This window comes from Antedon bifida, chromosome 10, assembly GCF_963402885.1.
Source record: "Antedon bifida chromosome 10, ecAntBifi1.1, whole genome shotgun sequence".
Classification (NCBI taxonomy): Eukaryota; Metazoa; Echinodermata; class Crinoidea; order Comatulida; family Antedonidae; genus Antedon; species Antedon bifida.
Window position 1 is genome coordinate 7,406,786 of NC_136235.1, and position 23,223 is coordinate 7,430,008.

The 23,223-nt window shown below is 34.2% G+C and overlaps 1 protein-coding gene across 1 annotated transcript; it reads left to right on the plus strand.

Moving 5' to 3' along the window:
• Positions 1-381: 381 nt before the first annotated feature.
• Positions 382-22,691, plus strand: LOC144853785 (treslin-like). The gene is made up of 18 exons (XM_078711616.1): positions 382-1,234; positions 1,556-1,877; positions 2,262-2,319; positions 2,766-3,036; positions 3,302-3,536; positions 4,054-4,186; positions 4,405-4,562; positions 4,984-5,178; positions 5,681-5,754; positions 16,446-16,829; positions 17,484-17,566; positions 17,719-17,892; positions 18,130-18,251; positions 18,637-18,760; positions 19,093-19,212; positions 19,548-19,633; positions 19,943-21,933; positions 22,272-22,691. Exons 1-17 carry the CDS (start codon positions 437-439, stop codon positions 21,727-21,729), a joined length of 5,124 nt encoding a protein of 1,707 aa, XP_078567742.1. The 5' UTR covers positions 382-436; the 3' UTR covers positions 21,730-21,933; positions 22,272-22,691.
• Positions 22,692-23,223: the final 532 nt, after the last annotated feature.

Consider the following 23,223-nt stretch of genomic DNA (forward strand, 5'->3'; position numbering starts at 1 on the left):
ATTGAATAACAGACTGTAATGCGATTTGTGTACGAAATGTAGGCCATTAATCTGTGTACTGTAGGCATAGTCTATTTTGTATAGTATATTGATAATACAGTAATAAATGGCAGAGGAAAATGATAATTTGTTCTGTGGAACATTGAAAAGAATTACACTTCTAGAATGTGACATTAATTTTGTTTAAAAGATTTTGCTATCGATTTTATTATTTTTATTTTACTGGCCGTCGCACAATTTAGAGAGTTCTAAACCGCTTAGGTCGAATTTAGAACAGCGCCATCAATTTTGTTTCTCGCGTTGTAACAGAGGAGGAGAGAGAGACATACAGTACACAACAAACAGTTTATGAATGATGCATGACGGGAAGAGTTCAATGGCGAAGGTGGTCTTTTTGATTTAAAGTTCCTGTTATGATACATACAAGTTGAAAAACATGCCTGGAAATGATGGGGAGCATCTTCAGGTTGTATTTCTCATTGATACCCGTACCTATAACAACAAAGATAATAACTTTGTACCCGATAATAAGCCAATTGACTTGAGCAAAACGTTAAGTTTGTCTGCGCTTAAAATTTTACAAAGTCTCGTTAGCCTCGAAGGAGGAGGGTTGACAGGAACAAGTGGAGGGCAGGTGAAGTCGATTCGTTGGGGCTATAAATTCTTTGACTCTCTGAAGCCTTGCTCAGGATACCGTCTCAGAGACTTTCATGATTTTAATTTAACTAACTTTGAGAAGTTTGAAGATGAGTTAAGAAACAAATTTAAGGACTTTAATATTATTAATAAACAAAATGAAAGTTCTTCTAATAATGATCAAATTCAAACGTCTAAAAAACATCAACACAACACTCCAGGTTTAAAGATTTGGAGCCAAGATTATGCACCGGCAGATCATCTAGCAGTTGCTCTATGTGAAGTTGCCCAGGACTTCCAATGGCAGGCACCGGATATTATGTCGCCGTCCCGCAGTAGTCGTAGCCGGTCAGAAAAAGATTCTAATAATTCAAGCTTTACGATGATAGAAAAAACCAATTTAACTTTTTTATTCATGGCTTGCCCTTGGAATATCGAAGACTTAAAAGAGTTTGTGAAAATGAGATCCAACGAAATAAATACTAATGATCTATTGGATGTGGTTGTTCATGAAGATGTGCGAACAGATTTCCTTGAGAAGCATCACGTCAAGTTAGTCTGGTTTGATACCAGAGTCATCAGCACAAATTATAAAATGGTTTGTTTAATTATTGTTATCAATTTAAAATGTATTATAGAAGCCGACCGCATTTCTTTTAAATCCACTTTCCCATTTTGTTTATATTATTATTAAAAATGTGCTTCTTCAAACAAAATAATTGCAATTTAAATATTATAAATTAATAACCAATTTTGCGGTAAAAAAAAAAAAAAGATAAACAATCAAGGATGTACGGTAATTAATTGTGCTAGGCAGACGTGAATGTGGAAGACACACACATTCTAGTGATCAGGTCCATGTAAAGCACTTTAAAGGTACTGTATAATTAATATGCTAATGATTTTTGATTAATTTTAGTGCAAATGGAACAAAAAGGTTTTTGAAATCGTACAAGGAATGATGTCGGCTATCAACGGTCACCTCATCCCCCTGAATGCCATCTTAAGCACAGGTTCAAAGGTCACCTCATCTATCAGAAGTATCCTAAACCCATCAAAGGACAAACAATCAACAGAAACACCGAAAAGCAATGATGTAAAAAGATTTGAACACTTGAACACAGTGTCTAATTGTATGATTGTATCATCTATAATGGATTATACATGTTGTAAGGCAAATTTGTTGAAGCGTAGCATTAGTCAAGAATCTCTGATTAATGCAAAATTGTTTTTAACTAAAGGTAAAGGTCATGGAATAATATAATTAATTTGTTTATTGTACTATAAACTATTCTTTTACATTACAAACATTACCTGTAGGCCTACAGTTTGTGAATCCAACACGTTATAATAGTTGAGATATTCAAGTGTTTTTGCAGAATATTGTGAATCATGTCCATGCACAGTAGTATCTTGAGACAATTTAGCCTGTTTTGTTGAACTAAACAATTAAGATAAAAATACAAATAAAAGAAAGATTATTCCACATGTCATGGACCTATAATTATCCATGATTCAACATTTATTGATCATTTTACTTCAAAATTAATAAAATTATAAAATTATTATTTACTTCTATAGTATCAAATACCTGTACTAAGCTTAAGACATTTAATCTTTTTCAGGTTGTGATGTTCTGTGCTGTTTAAAGATCACACCATTGGCAGCAAATCAGTTTTCAAGGTATTGTGTCAAGATTAAAATGTATTATTTATTTAGATATGATTGACAGTATTGTTAATCAAAGCTAAATATTTAACAATTGCAATAATAATAAATATTAATTAATTATTTATTAAATAATTTTATTAGTAATAATAAAATTTATCCAATTAATCCGCTGCTTGGATCTATAATATTGTATGCTACACCATTAAAAAGGGAGATTTTCAATTTTGTGCAACTCCATTTTGATTCTCAAATGCGCAACAGTCACCAGCCTTGCCTGGCACAACATTCAAACAATAGTTTGAATATTCTGCCATGCAATAGAACCATTAAATAGAACTGTCAAATGCAATAGAACTACAATTACTGAATGGCACATGATGGGGAATTACCCAATTAAAATGACAATGATACTTCACAAAGGATGATGATAGTATAGTTTGTTAATTTTTTTTCTCTAGTGAACAAAACAGTCCCAGAGAAACTAGAAGTGGACTAGTTAGAACATCAAACAAAGAAGAATCTTTTATAGGATTAAAAGATGGAATTGTTTTAAATATCCAAGGATTACTAGTACGGAATCGAATACCATTACGTTTTCTACGTTCAAAATCCGTCTATTCATGTTTAGGGATAGATTCTATTCCAGCGACGAATGAAGGAGATGAAGTCCAACTATCAAGTAGATTCTCAGCTCTAATGAAGCAGTTGGCAACAAATAAAAAAGTGCTGGTAAGTATAGTTTATTAAAGGTTATTATATAACGCCTAAATCAATTCCTGTCATTTGATTGGACGATTATGGGTCACATGAAGTACAATAGTATAATATTTGTATACTAAAGTATAAACTGTATTCTAGACTGACAAATATTTAAATGTTTATCAACTGAGATGCTTCTTATATTGACATGTACTGTACATACTTCATTTTCATCTATAAATCAATTTGATAACAATGATGAAAACAATCTACATAATTTTTACTTTCCTTGTAGGTTGTAGATGTCCGTCACTCAGAATGGATATCTGGTATCGTAGGTATACTAGAACCATTCACAGTATCGTCGGCATCACTAAGGCTTATCAGGCCAGAAAACGCCCTCAACAAGCAAGCTATTCTTGGTACAGGTATTACGTTCACAAAGACTAGCTCACAGGATAATCCACTTTCACACTTAGTAGAAAGTAGTGTAACAATGGAGGAGAATGTGAAGACCAGTCAAACAACTGGTAATAATTGTTTTTGTTAAAATATATTTTATTTATGAACAAATTATTTGAATTTGGAGGTTGCTATCGAAACAGTCAACCATGTGATGTTTCATAACTTTCTATCATCGCAGTTGAATTGGCGCCTACTGTAGGGTATATTGTAAAATTTTCTATCGGGAAAAGTTGACCATAAAACAATGACACTACCGATAGAAAAAGACTAATTTACACCCACAGTAGACCATGCCTATACAAAACTTGAAATTACTGATACAGAGTAGCTTCATTCAATTTTGACAAATTGATAGAAAACAAATTTATTCTAAAATTAAGTATTGTCTTGTACTGCTTGGGCAAGATTTGAACCCAGAATGTGGTATACGTAGACAAGTATGTTTTCTACCGAGCTACATTTTCACTTTGTGTACTCCAAATTTATACCTCAAATTAGTTTATTACTCTAAATTTCTTGTATTTTGCATTGAATTCTTGATTGTTGCACATGTATTTACTTACCATTTTATGTTTATATTAGAGAAAACAACAGACTCTTTAGTTGGTGTACAGCAGTTAGATGTCAGGTCATTTCGGCCCTACATGTTGGAGTCATGGTACAAGTCTGCCCCTTCTTCTGGTGTCAACTCGCAGTATATTACTCAACTTACAAGGTACTGTTAACAAATAACTAATTGATAATAAAGTATATGACTGAGTCTGACTGTCCAAATGTTACATGTTTTCGGCCTTGCAGTCAAGTAAGCATGGCCAATTTAGACATTGTTTGTGAACTAAACGTACACTAAGGTTGTAAAAAATTGTTAAGACTCTGAAAGTGTTATAATTCAAGTAATTAATGCATTAGTTGTTTATTTATTTATTACTATAGCATTCAAGGAGACAACAGTAATGGCATGGCAACAGGACTTAGTGATGTAATGATGAACCTGAGAGATTCTTACTGCAAAGACCCTGCTGTTCTGGGTAAAAGCACACTTCCTGCTTCATTTAATAACCCTCAGGAAAAAACAAAGAATGTTGTATCTAGTAAGTAAATTGGATTTATAAGTTAATTTTATGTTTGTGGTGAACAAAAATTCCAATTTGCACAACGCATTATAGTGCAGTAACTACAGTAGTAATATTATAAGTACAGTACTTTAAATTCTATTTTGTAAGTAAAAATTGCATATGCCTATTTCTTCACATACATATTTGGTTGAGTTGAGGTCTTTTTTGTAACAAACCATTTATAGTGTAAATGTAAAACTACCAAAGCATCTAAGCGCCATCCACTTGGTGACTTGTCAAGATAATTTGTCAAGTCGACATAAATATGAATATTATGTCGACATAGTAACCATTGTATGTCGTCATGGTGAGATACATTACATTTTCTTGACTACACTGCATGACGAGATAGTTTATCTTGCTAAGTTTAATTAACCTAATTTTCTGGTTTTTACAGATCAGATACAAAATAAGAAAAAGACATTTATTAGAGCAAAGAGTTTTGGAGGAATAAACACCAGCAGGACAGACAAAATACTAGAAAATAGTAAAAAAATGCAGAAAAATAAAAGTAATGAATTAGAAAACAAAGAAGAAGAAGAAAGGAAAGAGAAAAACAGCCGAAAAGACAAACCTGCTGTTAATTTAAGTGGTTAGTGAATTTAGTTTTGAGCCTATTTGTAAGGAACAAACTTCCACAATATTACCCCTTTCACACCAAAAGCAAAACTACAGAGACACTCCGGAGTTGACGCCCCAATGTTTTGTTGTGAAAGGTAAAATCAAGCAACTCCAGAGTTTAAAACTGCGGGGTTGAACAGCTGAACATTTTCCAGAGAGCGAACTGCGGGGACACCCCGGTGTTTTGGTGTGAAAGGTACCAACATCAAACTCCAGAGTTTTTAGGTCAAAAGGTCATCCTCACACGATCACTCATTGCTTTAGTATTATTTCAAAATACTTTAAATATTTGTAAAACATATATAGCGGGTCTAGAAAACCCTGTAGCTTGTCCCATAGGATCTGTATCTGTCCTGGCTAAAATTTGCTAATTGTAAACTATGCCTATACAGTAGTTTGTGTCTTTTTTTGTGAAACCAGTGATTAAGCTCAGAAAATCACTATAGTCAGTTTGTTTTTCTTATTCTTCTTAGAATTAGCTGAGTTTACCAGTTCAGATGATCTTGTAAAACACTTGAAGGACAGCTATGAAAAGCAGCTACAACAGGTTAGTAGGGATATGAAATTGAATGATGACAGTATCAGGATTATAATGAATTCTTTAAGTTTATTTTTAATATCTGATTGTTCTTTTGCACCGTAAAAGTTCTATTCAATTGTTCTATCAAATGGTTACATTGTATAATAATATATATCATTTTGTTTGACAAATCCAGTAAAGAATTTACTCACATTCTTTAGCTTTCGCCATCTTGGCTGATGGCTTGATCACAAGTGATCCGGTCCACTGCTACTTCCTGGAAATCTGTTGTCGTTTCTAGGTGACGTCATACTTTTTCGTAGCAATGATGTGTATACGTGATCGATCACGTTGGCAAACTCTTCCAATATGTGGTTACCCGTTGTGAAAAAGTGAATCTCATTTCACAAGGGACTGAACTGTAGGTTTGAAAAGTTTAAGCTGATGTCCTCATGTATTTATATGGAAGAAGTCTTCCTGGCTACACCCTCGTATTTTCATACAGGGTTATTAGGCCAAGATGATCTTCAACAAACTAGTTTGATAGTGTAAACAGAGCTTTTGGATGTACGAAAACCATTCTGTAATGTGCGATCATTGATTTATATTGACTTGTTGCTACTGTATTGTAATATAATGTTGTTATGAGGTACTTTGTAAGGAAGACTCTTTACTCGCTTTGCTGTCGTAACATATACTTGGGAGTATATTGGCTTCGGTTCATTTACATATGTCACTACGTAATCTGTGAGGGTAACGATTGGTTCTAAGTTGGTCCAGGGGTGTTTAAGTGGGAGTGATTAACGGTATAATAAGGTATTTCAATGATGGATGACACTGTCAAATCTTTCTTTCTGGGTCAAATTTGTGAACTCAAATACAAATACAAAGGTTGATAGAAATTATAAAAGTATATCATTACATTACATCCCTCTGTTTCCCTTTTTTTTTTTCTAATCTATTTAAAATATAAAAATGGTTATAATAGTGGCATGCAAAATTAAAGTTATATAAAAGAAAAAAAACATGATTATACATATAAGCAAAAATTGAGTTAGCCAAAACCATTGACTCTGAAGTGTAACCTTATCACTTTCACTCTCTCTCTCTTCTCTCTCTTAAAAAAATGAATTTGGTATAAAATTTCCGGAATTTATAAAAAAATTTGGAAAAAAAATGTATAAAAAACAAGTGTTCTTCAAGATCGACATAATTGTGGGTCCATTGCTTTGGAGGCATGCTACACTCGGATTACCGAAATAAAGACATCACAACGGTTGGGTTTCCCTAAAGAACATCGGCCAAGAAGGCAACTCTTGTTAATTATGCACTCCAATCTATAATAACGGTATTCGCGTAAATCAAACAAAAATCGGTCAAAATAAAAATACAAAACTTAAAAATGGTATGTTACATTGAACATACATCAAATCGTGCGACAACTTATCGCATTCTAATTGCCTTCGAACATAAATCAATCAAATTAAAACATAAAACTCAAGAAACTGGCTGATTAGCCTAAAATCAAAATATCAAACTTAATCACTTAAAACTTTAAAATAAACAAATGTGTGTCCAGTTGACACAAACTTATCCACAATATATCGTTATTATCACAACTTTATCGATTTAAGCATTTATATTCACAGGTGATTACGATTTCAATCGGTCGACAAATTCGACTTTTGTACTTAATGTAAAAATACAATTAAAAGTACTAAGAAAATCTCCTGTTCTTATATCAATTAATTAAATAATGCTTGAGATTAACGACTCAAAGGTTAAACAAAATGATTGTCGTTCTTTTCAATATCTCAATATATCGATCATCAAAATTCAAAATTAATCATTATCAAACTCGTTACAAGATCAATACTTAATCGTAAATTCAATCCTCCTTTTAACTGAAATCACATCGTTACTAAACAAATCAAATCAAATACGTAGACTATGCTATCATTAATTTAGCAAATGTCGTAATTAAAAAAAATTCTTGCAAAAAAATTAAATCAGTAACTTGTTGCGTTATACAAACGTTTTATGAATCGTTTTGGTGATCCACTAATCGGTATCTGTTTATCATTAATAATCTCTTTAATCAATTTATCTGTATCGTTATATCTGTCGATATTCCACCAAAATTTTCGAACATTAGATTCGTGTTTTGTTTTATCAGTGTTGCGTTTGGCTGAAGTCGGTTTAGAATAAGAAACTAAAACTTGGAAATGTCCTGCTTTAAATCTACCTCGGTTTAATGTCATATTTGAATCATTAGGTGCTGTCATAATTAGATTAGTTTGTTCCTTAATTTGTTCTTCTTTCATTTGGAATGGGGCTGCTAATCCCATGTTATTCTCTACACAGTCAATGTAAGGTTGCAAGTCAAGGGGTTCTACTTTAGTTGGATGTGTAAAGGTATCGGATTGCAATTGGGTGGGTGTCCTATCATGTTCATCGACAAATTCAATATTGGTTTCGTCATTTACTACATTAATGGTATTCTGAATTTTCTCATTATTTTCAGTGGGTTCATTCAACAATTGTTTAAGTTTTTGGAGATGTGTAAAATTTTTGCGTTCTTTAGGCGTTCTCATAAAGCAAGGTTTCAGTCTGTTATAATTGAATACGTCGCGAAGTATTTCTCCTTTAATCGTTGCTAGGATGTAGTGTGTTCTGTCTAGTACTTCATGAATTACTAATGGTCCGACCCATTCTGCGGCGATTGTCTTTGAATTTGCCGTTAGCGATGATGATGTTGGCTTGTATAAATATACGAGTTGTCCTACTGAGTAAATTGGACTTTTTTGTAAGCGTTGGGAAATTTTCGAGTTTTGGACGTTTTGTTGTGTTCGCTGTAATTGTAGCATTGTCTGTGAAATGTTTTGAAATTTCTTCTTGAGGTGTTCAAAGTATTCTTCATAGGAATGAGACAATCCTGAAACGGGGTTAAATGCTAATGAGGTCAAACTTGGAGGTTGGCGGCCAAAAACTAATTCGTAAGGGGAGTGGTTTCCTAGATGTGGGGATGAGAAAGAATTATAAGCATAACATGTTGTTGATACAAATCTAACCCAATCTGTTCCGAATTGGTTAAGGTTGACCTTTAACAGGTCCGATACGGTGCGGATATGACGTTCAACTTGTAAACTACCGTGATTATGGACGCTGATGATTTTCCTATCAATGTTAAGGGTGTTACATAAGAGTGTTAATAATTTTCCTGTAAGGGAGGTTGCTGCATCTGAAATAAGACGAGATGGGGGTCCAAAAATACTGATTACCTTTTGAATTAGTGCTTCACAAATTGTTTCGGCATCAATGGATTTCAAAGGTACACAAATCAAAAATCTAGTAATTTCATCACATACTACCATAATATGTTTAAAACCTGAAGGTGATGTTGGCATACTCTTAAAATCTAGACTGAGTGTATGAAAGGGACGGTAAGTTGCTGGTACTCGATCGTGTAAAGGACGTAATTTATCGGTTTTGGGACGAAATTGTTGACATCTGAGACACGCTTGAGTATAATTGTTGACTTTCTCGAACATAAGGGGCATGTAAAATAATTTCCTAATAGTGAGGTAAGTACGCATCGTACCTTGGTGGCTACTTAACAAATTGTCGTGATATTGAGAAATAATAGTCTCGGCTAAGTTTTCAGGAACGGCTAATTGCAATACAAATTCTCCACCTTTATCTTGGAAAAATAAACGGAATAGTAAACCGTTGCACAATATGTACTGCTCTGACTTATTCTGAACTGCACGAGCTGCTTTCTTATCAGCTGGAAGGATATCATGAGCTAAATAATCGTAAACTGGCTTAAAAAATGGTGAAGTTTCTTGTTCAACACGTAATTGTTTAACATCTACTGGGAGGTTATAATCTCTAATTATCTTTCTTTGAATAACATCCATTAATCTATCTAAGTCTTGTTGTTTTGGGATGTGTGCTGATTTAAATTCAGTTATGTTGGGTACTAGTGGTTTGGGCGATGTATACAATTCAACTGGTACATTTCGATGTGTAGTATCTTTGCTTTGCTTATTATTATTTTTGTCTACTAGTCTTTCCTCTGGAGGTTGTCGAATGTTTACATTACGTATTGAGGGTGGCGTTACGATAGGTGGTGATCGATTTGCGTTTGTTTGTTGTCTCGTGATTATCTGTGGTGTAGCGGTAGGTTGAGGTGTAGGTCGCGTGTTTGTTGTCACTGGATTTTGATTAATGACAGGCGTTTGTACTGGTTTGGATTTATGTAGGTCAGGTATATTTATTCCCATTTTCTTAGCGTAAGACCTTGTTAATGGTCTGCTACTAGTAGATGTGTTTGTAGTCGGGTTAAGAGATTCAGTCTCTGTAATATTAAATGCAATGGGTACAACTTGATCAATTTCGGAATCGTCGTCACGAGGGGCTCGGGAGAGAAAATCTGCTAAAACTAATTCAGTTCCTTTCTTATAACCAATTTGGAAAATGTATCCGGATAATCGTAGTATTAGTTTCTGTAAACGGGGTGTACATGGCTGATCTTTTGAATTCCAAATTTGTACAATTGCTGAGTGGTCTACGAATGCATCAAATTCGCAACCCTTTAGTAAGTGTCGAAATGCTGAAACATTAATGTAAAGTCCGAATAACTCTAATTCTGTGACGCTATATCGTTGACAGGCTTGTGGTAAGATTTTGGAATAATAACCTATTATGTGTTCTTTGCCGTTTACTGTTTGTGTTAAATATGAACCTGTTGCGGTTCTTGAAGTGTCGCTATATAGCGTAAATCTACCTTCTTTTCTAGGCATTTGAAGAGTAGGTGGTTTAACCATTAATTGTTTAATTTCGTCAAATGCTTTCTGGTGTTCAGTAGACCAAACAAATTTTCGGCGTTTACTTGCGAGTGTATGTAACGGACGTAAAATTGATTGTATTTGAGGGAAAAAATGGGATACATAATTTACTGCACCAATAAATCGTTTAGTTTCTTTATGGGTTCGTGGGACTGGCAAATTTCGGATAGCTGCACACCTGTCGCCTAATGGTGTGATACATGCGTGTCCTGAAGAATTAATCAGGATGATGTGTCCCATATATTGCACTTTATTCTTAAATAACTTACATTTCTTTGGACAAATTCTAAAACCATTTGATTGTAGGGCTTGTAAAACGGAAACAAGGTGCTGCTTATGAGCAAATTTGTCTTGGCTAAATAAAATAATATCATCATGATGGGCGATACAGAATTCTCTACAATTTGGGATTTCATTTAAAATTTCGTCAATCTTTGCTTGAAATATACCTGGCGAAACGTTTAATCCTTGTGCTAATCTCTTATAGTAATAATGCTTTCCACCGTGATATGAAGCTATACCCGTATATTGTTGGGCATGGTCGGCTAATGGTACACAGTGAAACGCTGATTTCAAGTCAATTACGCTAAGAATCTGTGCATTAGCGTTACCTATTGTTTTCAAAGTTTCGGCTAATAAGGGGAATGGGTGATTAATACGTTTTATCCTGGAATTTAGATAGCGGAAGTCTGTGACAACTCTTTTATCTTTCGAATTTTTCTTTGAAACAAGAAGGACAGGGGAAGTATACGATTGGTGTCCTACTGCTAAGATTCCTAGTTTGACTAATTTGTTCAATTCGGCCTCAATAACATGTTTGTCTTTGTCTGTCGCGAAGTATGGTCGAATAAAAAATGGTTCATCATTAGAGAGGTGTATGTCAGCTTTGAAGTTTGGGCAGCTAGATAGTTCACCATATAGTGAAAATGCGTTTCTGTTTTGTTGTAATGTTTTATATAGATCTTCTTTTTCTCTATGTGTTAAAACGCTGTCTTTTAAATCAACTTGTTTTCTGATTATTTCTTCCTCGGTTAAAGATAGCAATGGGTCTGTACGTTCTAAGTGTGGGTACTTGTTTGCGTTGTCATTGGTTAACCTTATTCTATCAATTGGTAGGTCGTTAGTAACTGTTACAAGGTTGGTTAAATGAAGGCTCGCGATAGGTTGATGTGTATTAAGAGATACGTTTCTGTTTGTGTTGTTAGTGATATCAATGTTGGTTTCTCCTCTATGTAATTTTACTAACATATCCGATGGACAAAGTTTAGAAATATGGTTAGTTGCATGTAGAACAACATCGGAATTGCGTACGAAGGCGGGAACCCTTCCTTTTAATTTAACTGTTTTAGTATCACCGGGTTTAAGAAAAATCTTGTGTACTGGACGAAAGCTAAAAATCTTTGGTCTAATGCGAAATGTATTTTCTTTAAAATTTAAAGTACCGTCGAGTTCAGACAATGTTTCGGTTCCAAGTATCAGGTCAATACCTGTAAAATTTTTAACGATTAATGCTGAAATTTTAAATTTGTGTCCTTGGATAAATAATTCAAATTGCACTAAGTGGTTGGCATATAAGAAGTCACCGTTACCTAATCGAAATTTAGTTGTGTTTACTTTAACTGGCTTTAGACGCGATAAATAACGTGAGGAATTAACGTAAGATTGTGAGATTATAGTTCTAGTTGAACCACTGTCAAATAAGGTTAAAACATTTCTACCATCTGGTAAATTTCCTTTAACGTAATTTCTGTCGTTAAGTAACAAGTCAATCTTATCTGAATTCCCTAAGTATTTTGCCTTAAAATTGTCGTTTTTAGTATGGGGGGCCAGATTATAGGCGGCATCTAGTCCCCTTTTTAAAAATCCTGCTGGTGGCTAGGGTAATAATTGTTTGACTGTTGGTATGGGTATGGCGGGGGATAATTTCCGTATGAGCGGTTTTGTTGTCGGCAGTGCCTTGCTATGTGGCCTGACTTCCCGCAGTAATAACAGGTTGGGGAGGTTGTCTATTATTATATTTCTAAAGTGTGGGCTTCGAGGTAATCGGTGAATGATAAGTAGTGTGCACTACATTGATCGTGATCGGTGATGGAACCATCGTATCTTTTGGGCAGAAAATCCGTTTGTCTTAAATGGGGCACGGGATGAGGATGGGCGGGCTCATTTACAATTACTTCGTTATCAACGTCAACCATACTTTATAATTTTATTAATCAAAATTTCAAAAACAATTTAGTGTATATATATGTAAACTCGCACTCCTCAATCAAGGTTACAAATCAAAAAATCAAAATGGCTTTGACTTACCCCAATGCTTCGGATCCAATTAAAACGAATGCAAAAAAAGTGTTCAACAATGTTCAAATGATGTGTATTAAGAGATACGTTTCTGTTTGTGTTGTTAGTGATATCAATGTTGGTTTCTCCTCTATGTAATTTTACTAACATATCCGATGGACAAAGTTTAGAAATATGGTTAGTTGCATGTAGAACAACATCGGAATTGCTCCTCAATCAAGGTTACAAATCAAAAAATCAAAATGGCTTTGACTTACCCCAATGCTTCGGATCCAATTAAAACGAATGCAAAAAAAGTGTTCAACAATGTTCAAATGATGTGTATTAAGAGATACGTTTCTGTTTGTGTTGTTAGTGATATCAATGTTGGTTTCTCCTCTATGTAATTTTACTAACATATCCGATGGACAAAGTTTAGAAATATGGTTAGTTGCATGTAGAACAACATCGGAATTGCGTACGAAGGCGGGAACCCTTCCTTTTAATTTAACTGTTTTAGTATCACCGGGTTTAAGAAAAATCTTGTGTACTGGACTGAAAGCTAAAAATCTTTGGTCTAATGCGAAATGTATTTTCTTTAAAATTTAAAGTACCGTCGAGTTCAGACAATGTTTCGGTTCCAAGTATCAGGTCAATACCTGTCAAATTTTTAACGATTAATGCTGAAATTTTAAATTTGTGTCCTTGGATAAATAATTCAAATTGCACTAAGTGGTTGGCATATAAGAAGTCACCGTTACCTAATCGAAATTTAGTTGTGTTTACTTTAACTGGCTTTAGACGCGATAAATAACGTGAGGAATTAACGTAAGATTGTGAGATTATAGTTCTAGTTGAACCACTGTCAAATAAGGTTAAAACATTTCTACCATCTGGTAAATTTCCTTTAACGTAATTTCTGTCGTTAAAGATGTATTGTCCCTTGAAACACAAAAAAATGAAGGTCAGAATATTCTAAATTTAAATTGGCCATATCAAAGTAATATTAAAGTTATTCACTTTAAGTCGAAAATTCGAGCCAAAAACAACAATTTTACGTAATTAACAGGTAAATTAACCTGATTACATTTCTTCTGGAAAATTATCGTGAGCGAAAGTAAACAAAGATTTCAAACCATGATTATACATTATGCATGATGCTAATTAGGATTGTTTACAACTCGTCACGGTTGAGAAGGTGTTTTCACACAGATCGCGAGGAAGTTTTATGATTATGCATACAGAGTAGCCAAATAAGCGCGTTGCATTATGAGATATGTTTTGATCGAAAACTTTGACTGGAAGTCAAAGTTATTTTTTGAACCAAAAAACGTCTGTATTTCAGTTAAATGATTTTTTTTTCGACTAATTTTTGGTGAAAGTTAACAACTATTATGATACTTCAAAATGACCCACTTTTTTTCGAAATCTTTTATTTTTTATTTTTTTGGAATTTGACAAAGGGACAATACATCTTTAAGTAACAAGTCAATCTTATCTGAATTCCCTAAGTATTTTGCCTTAAAATTGTCGTTTTTAGTATGGGGGGCCAGATTATAGGCGGCATCTAGTCCCCTTTTTAAAAATCCTGCTGGTGGCTAGGGTAATAATTGTTTGACTGTTGGTATGGGTATGGCGGGGGATAATTTCCGTATGAGCGGTTTTGTTGTCGGCAGTGCCTTGCTATGTGGCCTGACTTCCCGCAGTAATAACAGGTTGGGGGAGGTTGTCTATTATTATATCTTGGGGTTTGGAATCGGGGTTTGTAGGGACTTGGGCTTCGGTTTCGTCTTGGGACATAATTTCGGGTGGGGGAACGTGAGCGTCGAGTATCATCATTAAGAGATCGTTTTGTTGTGGCCATATCTAACTTAAGAGAATTAATCTCATGTTGGAGCGATTCGAGACTATTATCTGTTTCCTTTTTGATGTTGAATGAAACTTCCCGTGTGGAATCATCGACGGAAAGGTCAAAGTAGTTTTGTGCGCTATTTACGATATTATCAATAGTGGCATCGATTGGGGTGGACATGGCAACTGCTGCTCTGCATTTTGGTGGAAGGGTCGAAATAAATTTATTTTTGATCTGCTGGTCAGCGTAACCAATTCTGTCTGCGGCTTGTTTGATTTTGGTTAAGTGTTTTTCGGCGTTGTCGCCGGTATTATAAGTAATAGTATCGTATTCTCTTATGTGAGCATAGATTGATTTGTTCTTACTGAACCTGTTAATGAATTGGGTTTTTAAGGATTCTAGGGAATCGAACTGCTTTCCTTCTATCCATAGTCTAGCTTGGCCTTGAAGGCTACGTTTGAATATACTTATGACATTAAGTAGTTGGGCATTGTTTGCAGGGTTTTCTAAAGTGTGGGCTTCGAGGTAATCGGTGAATGATAAGTAGTGTGCACTACATTGATCGTGATCGGTGATGGAACCATCGTATCTTTTGGGCAGAAAATCCGTTTGTCTTAAATGGGGCACGGGATGAGGATGGGCGGGCTCATTTACAATTACTTCGTTATCAACGTCAACCATACTTTATAATTTTATTAATCAAAATTTCAAAAACAATTTAGTGTATATATATGTAAACTCGCACTCCTCAATCAAGGTTACAAATCAAAAAATCAAAATGGCTTTGACTTACCCTAATGCTTCGGATCCAATTAAAACGAATGCAAAAAAAGTGTTCAACAATGTTCAAATGTTCAAACAACGAATTAAAGAAATGTTAAAAGTGCTCATCAATGTTCAAATTTTCAAACAACGAACTAAAAAAAAACGCGAAAGGTGTTCATCAATGTTCAAATGCTCGAAGTTCAAAATTAAAAAAAAGTAAATGTTAAAAAAAAAAACGTTCTAAAAAAAACTTGAAAGTGTCCAAACGAAACGTTCTTGTCCGCTTGCTTCTGTTTTCCGTCTTGAGTCTTCTTGTGTCTTCCTTGATTATCTTCTTTATCTTCATCAAACGGTTATACGAAATAAAAAAATTCTGCTTCTCTTGATCCAGTTAAAATGCTGTCTTGAAAAAAAAAATTCTGCTTCTCTTGATCCAGTTAACTGCTTAATTGAAAAAAAAAACTCTGCTTGTCTGATTAAAATATAAATTTTAGCTTGTCTTCGTGTAATTTTCGGTTTTCTCCTATCAAACAATTATCTGACTGGTGGCTGGTTTTCTTCGTCTTCGTCTCTTGTTCTGTTTCAAGAAATTGTCTCTTGCTTTTATTTTCTGCTTCAATTGTCTTTATGTTAATTTTCTTGTAAATTTTGGTTTCCTCGCTCTTTTCCTTGTAAAATTTGGGTCTTCCACCATGTAATATAATGTTGTTATGAGGTACTTTGTAAGGAAGACTCTTTACTCGCTTTGCTGTCGTAACATATACTTGGGAGTATATTGGCTTCGGTTCATTTACATATGTCACTACGTAATCTGTGAGGGTAACGATTGGTTCTAAGTTGGTCCAGGGGTGTTTAAGTGGGAGTGATTAACGGTATAATAAGGTATTTCAATGATGGATGACACTGTCAAATTGGTTAGATTAATAAAACTGTAGGATAGTAATAATACAGACTTTTGGTTTTGTTCTTTACAGGATTCCTGTCCATGTTTGTTTGCCCAGACTATTGTATCCATTTCAAACCATTACATGAAAGTCCATCAAAGTAACAAAGATACAATCGAAGAAACAAAGAAAATAATAAAAGATTCCCTAGTGTTGTCCAGCAAACAACTAAGAGAAAAGTATCAAAAAGATGAACATAAACAGGCGTCTGTAGAAGAGAGAATCTGTGAGGTTATTCTCCAGGTTGTCTTGCAGCTTGAAATGGAAGCTCTGTCACCTACTGACATCCTCAACCGGATGAGTAGAGATGGTTTGATTAATAAAGGATTGAATACCAGCAATGAAGATAATGTGTCTAGTGATAGTGAAAAGGAAAGCGATTTACCAGAGGCGCTTCAGAATGTTGTTGATGAGGTAATGTAAATGTAATTATGATCGTCATCAGGCTTAACTTGAAACTGAGAATTAGGCCTTCTACAGACACACACCAAATAGGCAGATTAGCATACTGGGTAACGATCCTATATCTTTTCGAAAGGTATACTTATTATTCTTTAAAGACACTAGACCTGCAATTTTTGACATTTTGTAAAAATAATGCATATATATATAACTTTAAAAACGTGAAACCAGGTCATTTCTTGTCTTAAATGTGCGTTCTAAGATTATGATGAAAAGAGAAAAACAATGCACTACCTAATTAGCTCGCGTCAAAAGTTCTCTCGTAGTCGGTCGAAGGGGTTCATCAGATCACAATATGAAAATATCGATCCGTGCACGATGCATGTTGGGATTTATACCGACCCCCTAAAATTATTAGAATCGACTTATTTTTCACACTTTAACCGTTTAAAGACGAAAAAACATTGTTCGTATATCGTTCATATAGTAGTATTTATTTTTACATAAAATGTAGTGTGTAACCTTAAATTAGGTAAAAAAAATGTAGGTTTAACAACATACATATTTAATTTATAGTGGAATACATTTAATAATTGATCCATTGAAATTACTAATTTAAACCGTCAACTCATAATTTATTTCTTTTTAATTATTCTTTATTTTTAGATGGTTGCAATGTTACAAACTATCCCATTCTTAGCTGATCACAACAAATTGACGGTGTTCTTAAAAGAAAAAATGCTACCAAAGTAAGTGTAAACAGATGTCATTTCATTTGTCTGATTTTATGATTTGACAGACCACTCAACTTGGAAAAATGAAATATAAAGACGTTTTATGAAAGCATGTCCAAACTATAGAGGATGCCATAATATATTGAATGTAATATTTTGTTTCTTAGTTACACAGATACTGTGCCATACATGTTGGTTGGAATCTATGAAGGATTGATGCAGCCTGTTCCCAGTGTTCTCTGTTCTCCAACTATTGAAGACCTGATGAGCATCCAACCTCCACCGTCATCATCGTATGGGTCTGTTAGCTCCCTGGAAACTACCGGCTCTGTGCCCAACAGGTACAATTATGTTTCATTATAATTTTTAAGTTATCTAAAGCTCTGTCTACACTATCAAACTCCCATTTTTATGTCACATAAAGTTTGATAGTGTAGACAGAGCTTTATAATTCTGTCTACAAAAAAAAAAAAAAAAAAAGGTGTGATGTTCCCAAATATGGTATAGTGATATGTCCATATGGGCATATCACATTTATTTTATTTTCTCGTTTTATTTGTCGAAAATGTCTACCATAGGCCAAGAGGACTGAAGCGCTTACCAAGCATTGCCAACATACCTACAAGGACAATATCAGTTGATTTAAAGAAAAATGAAAGTAAACCAAAGGAATCTAGAGAAAGGAGAAAGAAAAAACCAGGTATGTTTGTCTAGAAGTTACTTTATCAAAAAACTTTCTATACGCACACATAAAATTCTAAAGAAAACTCTTACACTTTATAGTAATAATGTATTTGTTTATTAAAGATAAAGAGGGCCTATTTTCTTTTTTTTGCTGAATGTCCATTTTAGTTGGACTTATTAACCTGAAAAAACTTTTATTCAAGAGTTTTTCATTAAATGTAACCCTTTATTTTGTCTTTTTATAAGTGAACATTTTTTTTTTTTCATTTGTTTTATGTATAAAGTTAATTAAAACTGCAAAATGGCCTATTCAAAGTTTGATTTTATTAATCTTCATATTTAATGTTTTTGGGAGCCATAACATCTTTTAACTAGAACAATCAAAACAATTGTTTTTATAGTTGTGGATGAAACAAAGAAAGTACGGAGGAATTTATTTATGGGTGAAAGTCAAGAACACAATGTTGAAAATAAACCTGGCCTTACTCGCAGAAAATCAGTAGCAGTTATGCAGACCACAACTTGGTAAAGGTTCCCTATTATTTATTTCATTCATTTGTTATTATTATTTCTTAACATAGGTTTCTTTGGTTGATCTTGTAATAGGCTAAAGATTGTCTTTTAAGATAATAAAATACCGTAAAACCTCAAACTCTTTGGGTGGGCTTCTTTTAAGATGGGCTTCTTTTCAAGATGGATTCTTCATTAAAATGTAAAATCAGAGATGAAATAAAAAATTATCTAAATAACATTTTTTAAATAAATTCTTGCAATGAAAATTACTATCAAACAATATCCTGTTTATGGAATCGCACTTTGTTTAAAAAATCTGAAATGTTATTGTGTGCATTCTTTAGGAAAAGCCCAAGAAGAGGTTGTTCTAGAGCAGGAGCTGTCTTGAAAACAAAGACAGTAAAGGAAACACCTGGCAAAAGACAGGTTATCTCTGCTATGCTTGAGAAGATGGAAAGAGCAAGGTGGGTTCTATTTTATTTCATTAGCTATTTTTTATTATAACACCTGAGTGTATACTTGCCATTTTATTGGTTAATTATATTATGTGACAGAAAGACAATATTTAGGAATTTATAGCTTTTTTTCATTTGGCCAAAATCTTGTTAGACCTAGGTATGTACTGTAGTAGGTAGGCCTAGCCTAGGTTCATCTAGCCTAGGCCTAGCAAACATTTTTTTACTTCTTTGTTGTTTTCTAGAAACATTATTATACTAAAACTCTGCCTTTTCTTGAATAATTTATGTTTAAATGTTGGTTGTAAAATGTGTAGCATCTATGTAAAATGTTACGTTTTCAGACAAAGACAGAAAGACAAAGCAGACACACTCATTCAAGTAATAGAAGAATCGCCTGTGAAACCAATGCAAGAAACGCAAGTCAAAGGTAATGAAGAGAAAATACTGTAGATCCCAGCATTTAATCTCATATGTAATCAACATTTTGCAGGTCTTAAATATAGATTTTAACATAACTAAGCCTAGTTAGATTTGAATAACTGTGAATCATTTTCATAGGAAAATCAATTTTTTAGATAAAAAATTATTGAGTATTTTTCAACATCATCTATAATTTTCTTTTAAAACAAAGATTAACTGTTGTGGACTCACCCATGTTCAAGTGTTGAAAAACTGTAATTTCGTATTGTTCACAAAACAATTGCTTCCAAACATTTATTGTCATTTTTATTTACAGGTGTCCGATCAAGTCCTCGTATTAAGGCTTCAAACACTCGACAACGCACCAGGTCATTTTATTCAAAGACAAATAAAAAAGACTCTCGCAACTTGGCTAAGGCTTTAACATTAGGTGCTCGTATTCGAGGAGACGAAGCAAAAATTACACCTCATATTACTAGGCTCTCAGAAAATGTATCCAACTTCAAAGATATTAATAAGTCTAAAGATTCTGAAATAGTTCAAGAAAGTCCATCCAAGTTTCTTTTAAGTGAAATCTTCAGCCCTGAAAAATTACAAGGTATTCGGAAAGTTCCTCTACAAGGCTTGGATTCACCTAGTAATAACACAAGACAAAAAATTACGTTAACTCCAAATAAACAAGACCCAACCAAATTCAAAAAGTGCCTCACCTTTAGTCCATCACGAAAAGAGTTATTGACAAGCGTGCAAAATGATATCAAGTCAGAAGTTTCTCCATTTAAAAGCCCGATTGGAACACCCTTGAGAACGCCCAGGAAAACTAGAAATTCATTGCAGAGTCATGGTTCAGAAGAAAAGGCAAAACAGTCTGATTCGGTAAAACAAGAAATTAACACTGAAGAAACAAATAAACTTTGTGCAAACAAAAAAGAATCACATACATCGGAAATTTTAAATAAAATTGATTCTCCTTCTACTGAATTGAAAGTTGGAGTATCACCAAGATTTAAATTGGAAACTTTTGATAATTGGCCAAGAAAAAAGGTGCGATCAGGCACACCATCCCCAATTGCTCACAAAACCCCATCTCCATCATGTAAGGCTAAACCTTCCACCAACACAGGTTCTGTCTGGATAGAAACGCATAAACAATCTCCAACCTTTGAGGGAGTTACACCAAGATCTACTGGTTCCTCCAGCAAGGTTAAAGACTGTAGCTCAAAGAGTACAAGATTAACTAGAAGTAATTCAAAACGGAAAGCCAATGAAGTACAAGAAAAGCATAAGACACCACCAAAGTCGAGAAGAAGATTACCAATATCCAGGAATAATTCAAAGAATATTCATTGTAGTTTTTCCAGTTCTACAGAAGATGAGGAAGATTTGATCCCATTTGTTGATAATTTATTTACAGATGTAGATAGAAAGAATCTTGATGTGGTTGCCTTGATATCTGCTGAAGGTTTAGATTCAGATTCAGACTCAGAGATTGATTTTCCAAAAAATTGTGATGTAAGTGAAGTACAAAAAGTAAAATCTCAGTCATTGTTAACACCCACTTATAGCTTAAGAAGAAAGCGTTCTCGGGAAGAGAACTCTTCAGAAAAGCCTCAGAAGATTTCAAGAAAGAAAACTCCAGATTTTCGAAATGCGGGTAGTTCATTTGACCATTACCAGTCCCAACCAGAAGCCAAAGAAGAACGAATACCTGTTAATACATTACAAATTCCTGGTACAGCAATGCAGCACAATAATATCTCGCCTTTTAGAAAGCCTTCAAGGAGAAAGACACAAAACATGCCATCAACATCCTCAGGCAGATCAGCATTCTCCAGTTGCGGTGTTGACTTGAGCTGTTCTGAAATCAGTAACTTTTCTTCCGTCGATGGGGATGAAGTTTTTACAGAAGAACACCTTTCCCATGAGACTCCAAAAAGCTATAAAAGTCCAAGAGGAACTCCGAATAATAAACATACTCCATTGTCTGTCAGAGGTCTGAGCCAGCTATTGAGTTCTCCTTTAGTCTCTCCATCGCAAAAGAAATCATTTGCTGATGAACGCAGATTATCCAGAAGGAAGGACTGTAATTTTAGTCCAAAATAAAAGCTGTTTTGTTCAATTTTAGTCGTATATACAAATACCTAGCTCAAGGAAGAGTGTAATTACTGCCTAGCTACAGTAGTGTTTGTAATTGAGCAGTTCCGTTGTTTCTTTTAAACTTGATTTCCACTAATTTGACCAATCACAAGCAATGGATTATTTGAACTGTCTAATGTCATTGGTCAACTCGCTTGCGTTACTACATTGGTCAATTCGCTTGCGTTGCTACATTGGTCAACTCGCTTGCGTTACTACATTGGTCAACTCGCTTGCGTTACTACATTGGTCAACTCGCGTGCGTTACTACATTGGTCAACTCGCTTGCGTTACTACATTGGTCAACTCGCTTGCGTTACTACATTGGTCAACTCGCTTGCGTTACTACATTGGTCAACTCGCTTGCGTTACTACATTGGTCAACTCGCTTGCGTTACTACATTGGTCAACTCGCTTGCGTTACTACATTGGTCAACTCGCTTGCGTTACTACATTGGTCAACTCGCTTGCTTTACTACATTGGTCAACTCGCTTGCGTTACCTTCTAGTGGGAACCAAGCATTAGGAAAATTACACTATGAATACCAATGCGAGTCATTAATGCCAATGTATATTTAGAGACCAATAATCCTCAATGATTACACTCTTCATCCTGGGGAATACAACAAATAATCGGGGCCCAGTTGAATGAAAGACAAGTTTTCCAAATCACAGGTGCTCACAGATTCCGACACATAATCCTGACTTAAATTCAATGTTGTTTATTTCAATTTTTATTTTTCGTGAATGATTAACTGTGCAATAATACTGGTTTTTCCCAATTGTTTATCAAAATATTTCAAATTTGTGTAATTTTGATCATTGATAATTAAACCAGCGTTTGTTTTTTTCTTTCTGAATCATAGAGTGTGCCGATGTATATATTTTCTATAAATGATGGTATAAAATAAAACTACCATATAATTCCACCAGTTGTCTTAATTTAATATAACATTGTTTTTCGGATCTATGAACTGAACTTCGATGATCGAAGCGACCGATCAGCCACACATTCACAAATCTTGTCGTTGATGGGTCTAGGATCCTCTGCACGTCCCCCACACCCTTATTATTATAATCTAATAGTGTGTGGTTTTTTTTTCTATTTTAGTTTTACGTCCTTTTGGAAGTATGTATGGTTTCGCACAACCTTTAAGTTGGATCTTCTACTTTCCTATTATTTAGATTCAACAATCGGTACGACGGTCTTAAATCAAAGATAAAATTCTCTGTATTCAGAAAGGAAACTAGTTTACCCACTACTACATTTATTATAATCTTGCAATCTAAATACATTTGTAGACGCATACGATTAAATAAAACGTAAACATCTAGTACAGACACATACAACATCAATACCAGGCGAACACTATTATATAATTAACTTAATAATCGATCGATTGCGACGCGATTGCGGTAAGGTTACCAACTGTACAATGAAGTATAACTATAATCAAGGTG

Bases quoted from the DNA above. Each gene is read 5' to 3' on its own strand.
- LOC144853785 (XM_078711616.1), top strand. From the start codon at position 437: ATGCCTGGAAATGATGGGGAGCATCTTCAGGTTGTATTTCTCATTGAT. The intron at 4,187-4,404 runs GTACTGTTAACA...TTATTACTATAG, and splicing joins TATATTACTCAACTTACAAG to CATTCAAGGAGACAACAGTA. The intron at 19,213-19,547 runs GTGGGTTCTATT...TTACGTTTTCAG, and splicing joins GAGAAGATGGAAAGAGCAAG to ACAAAGACAGAAAGACAAAG.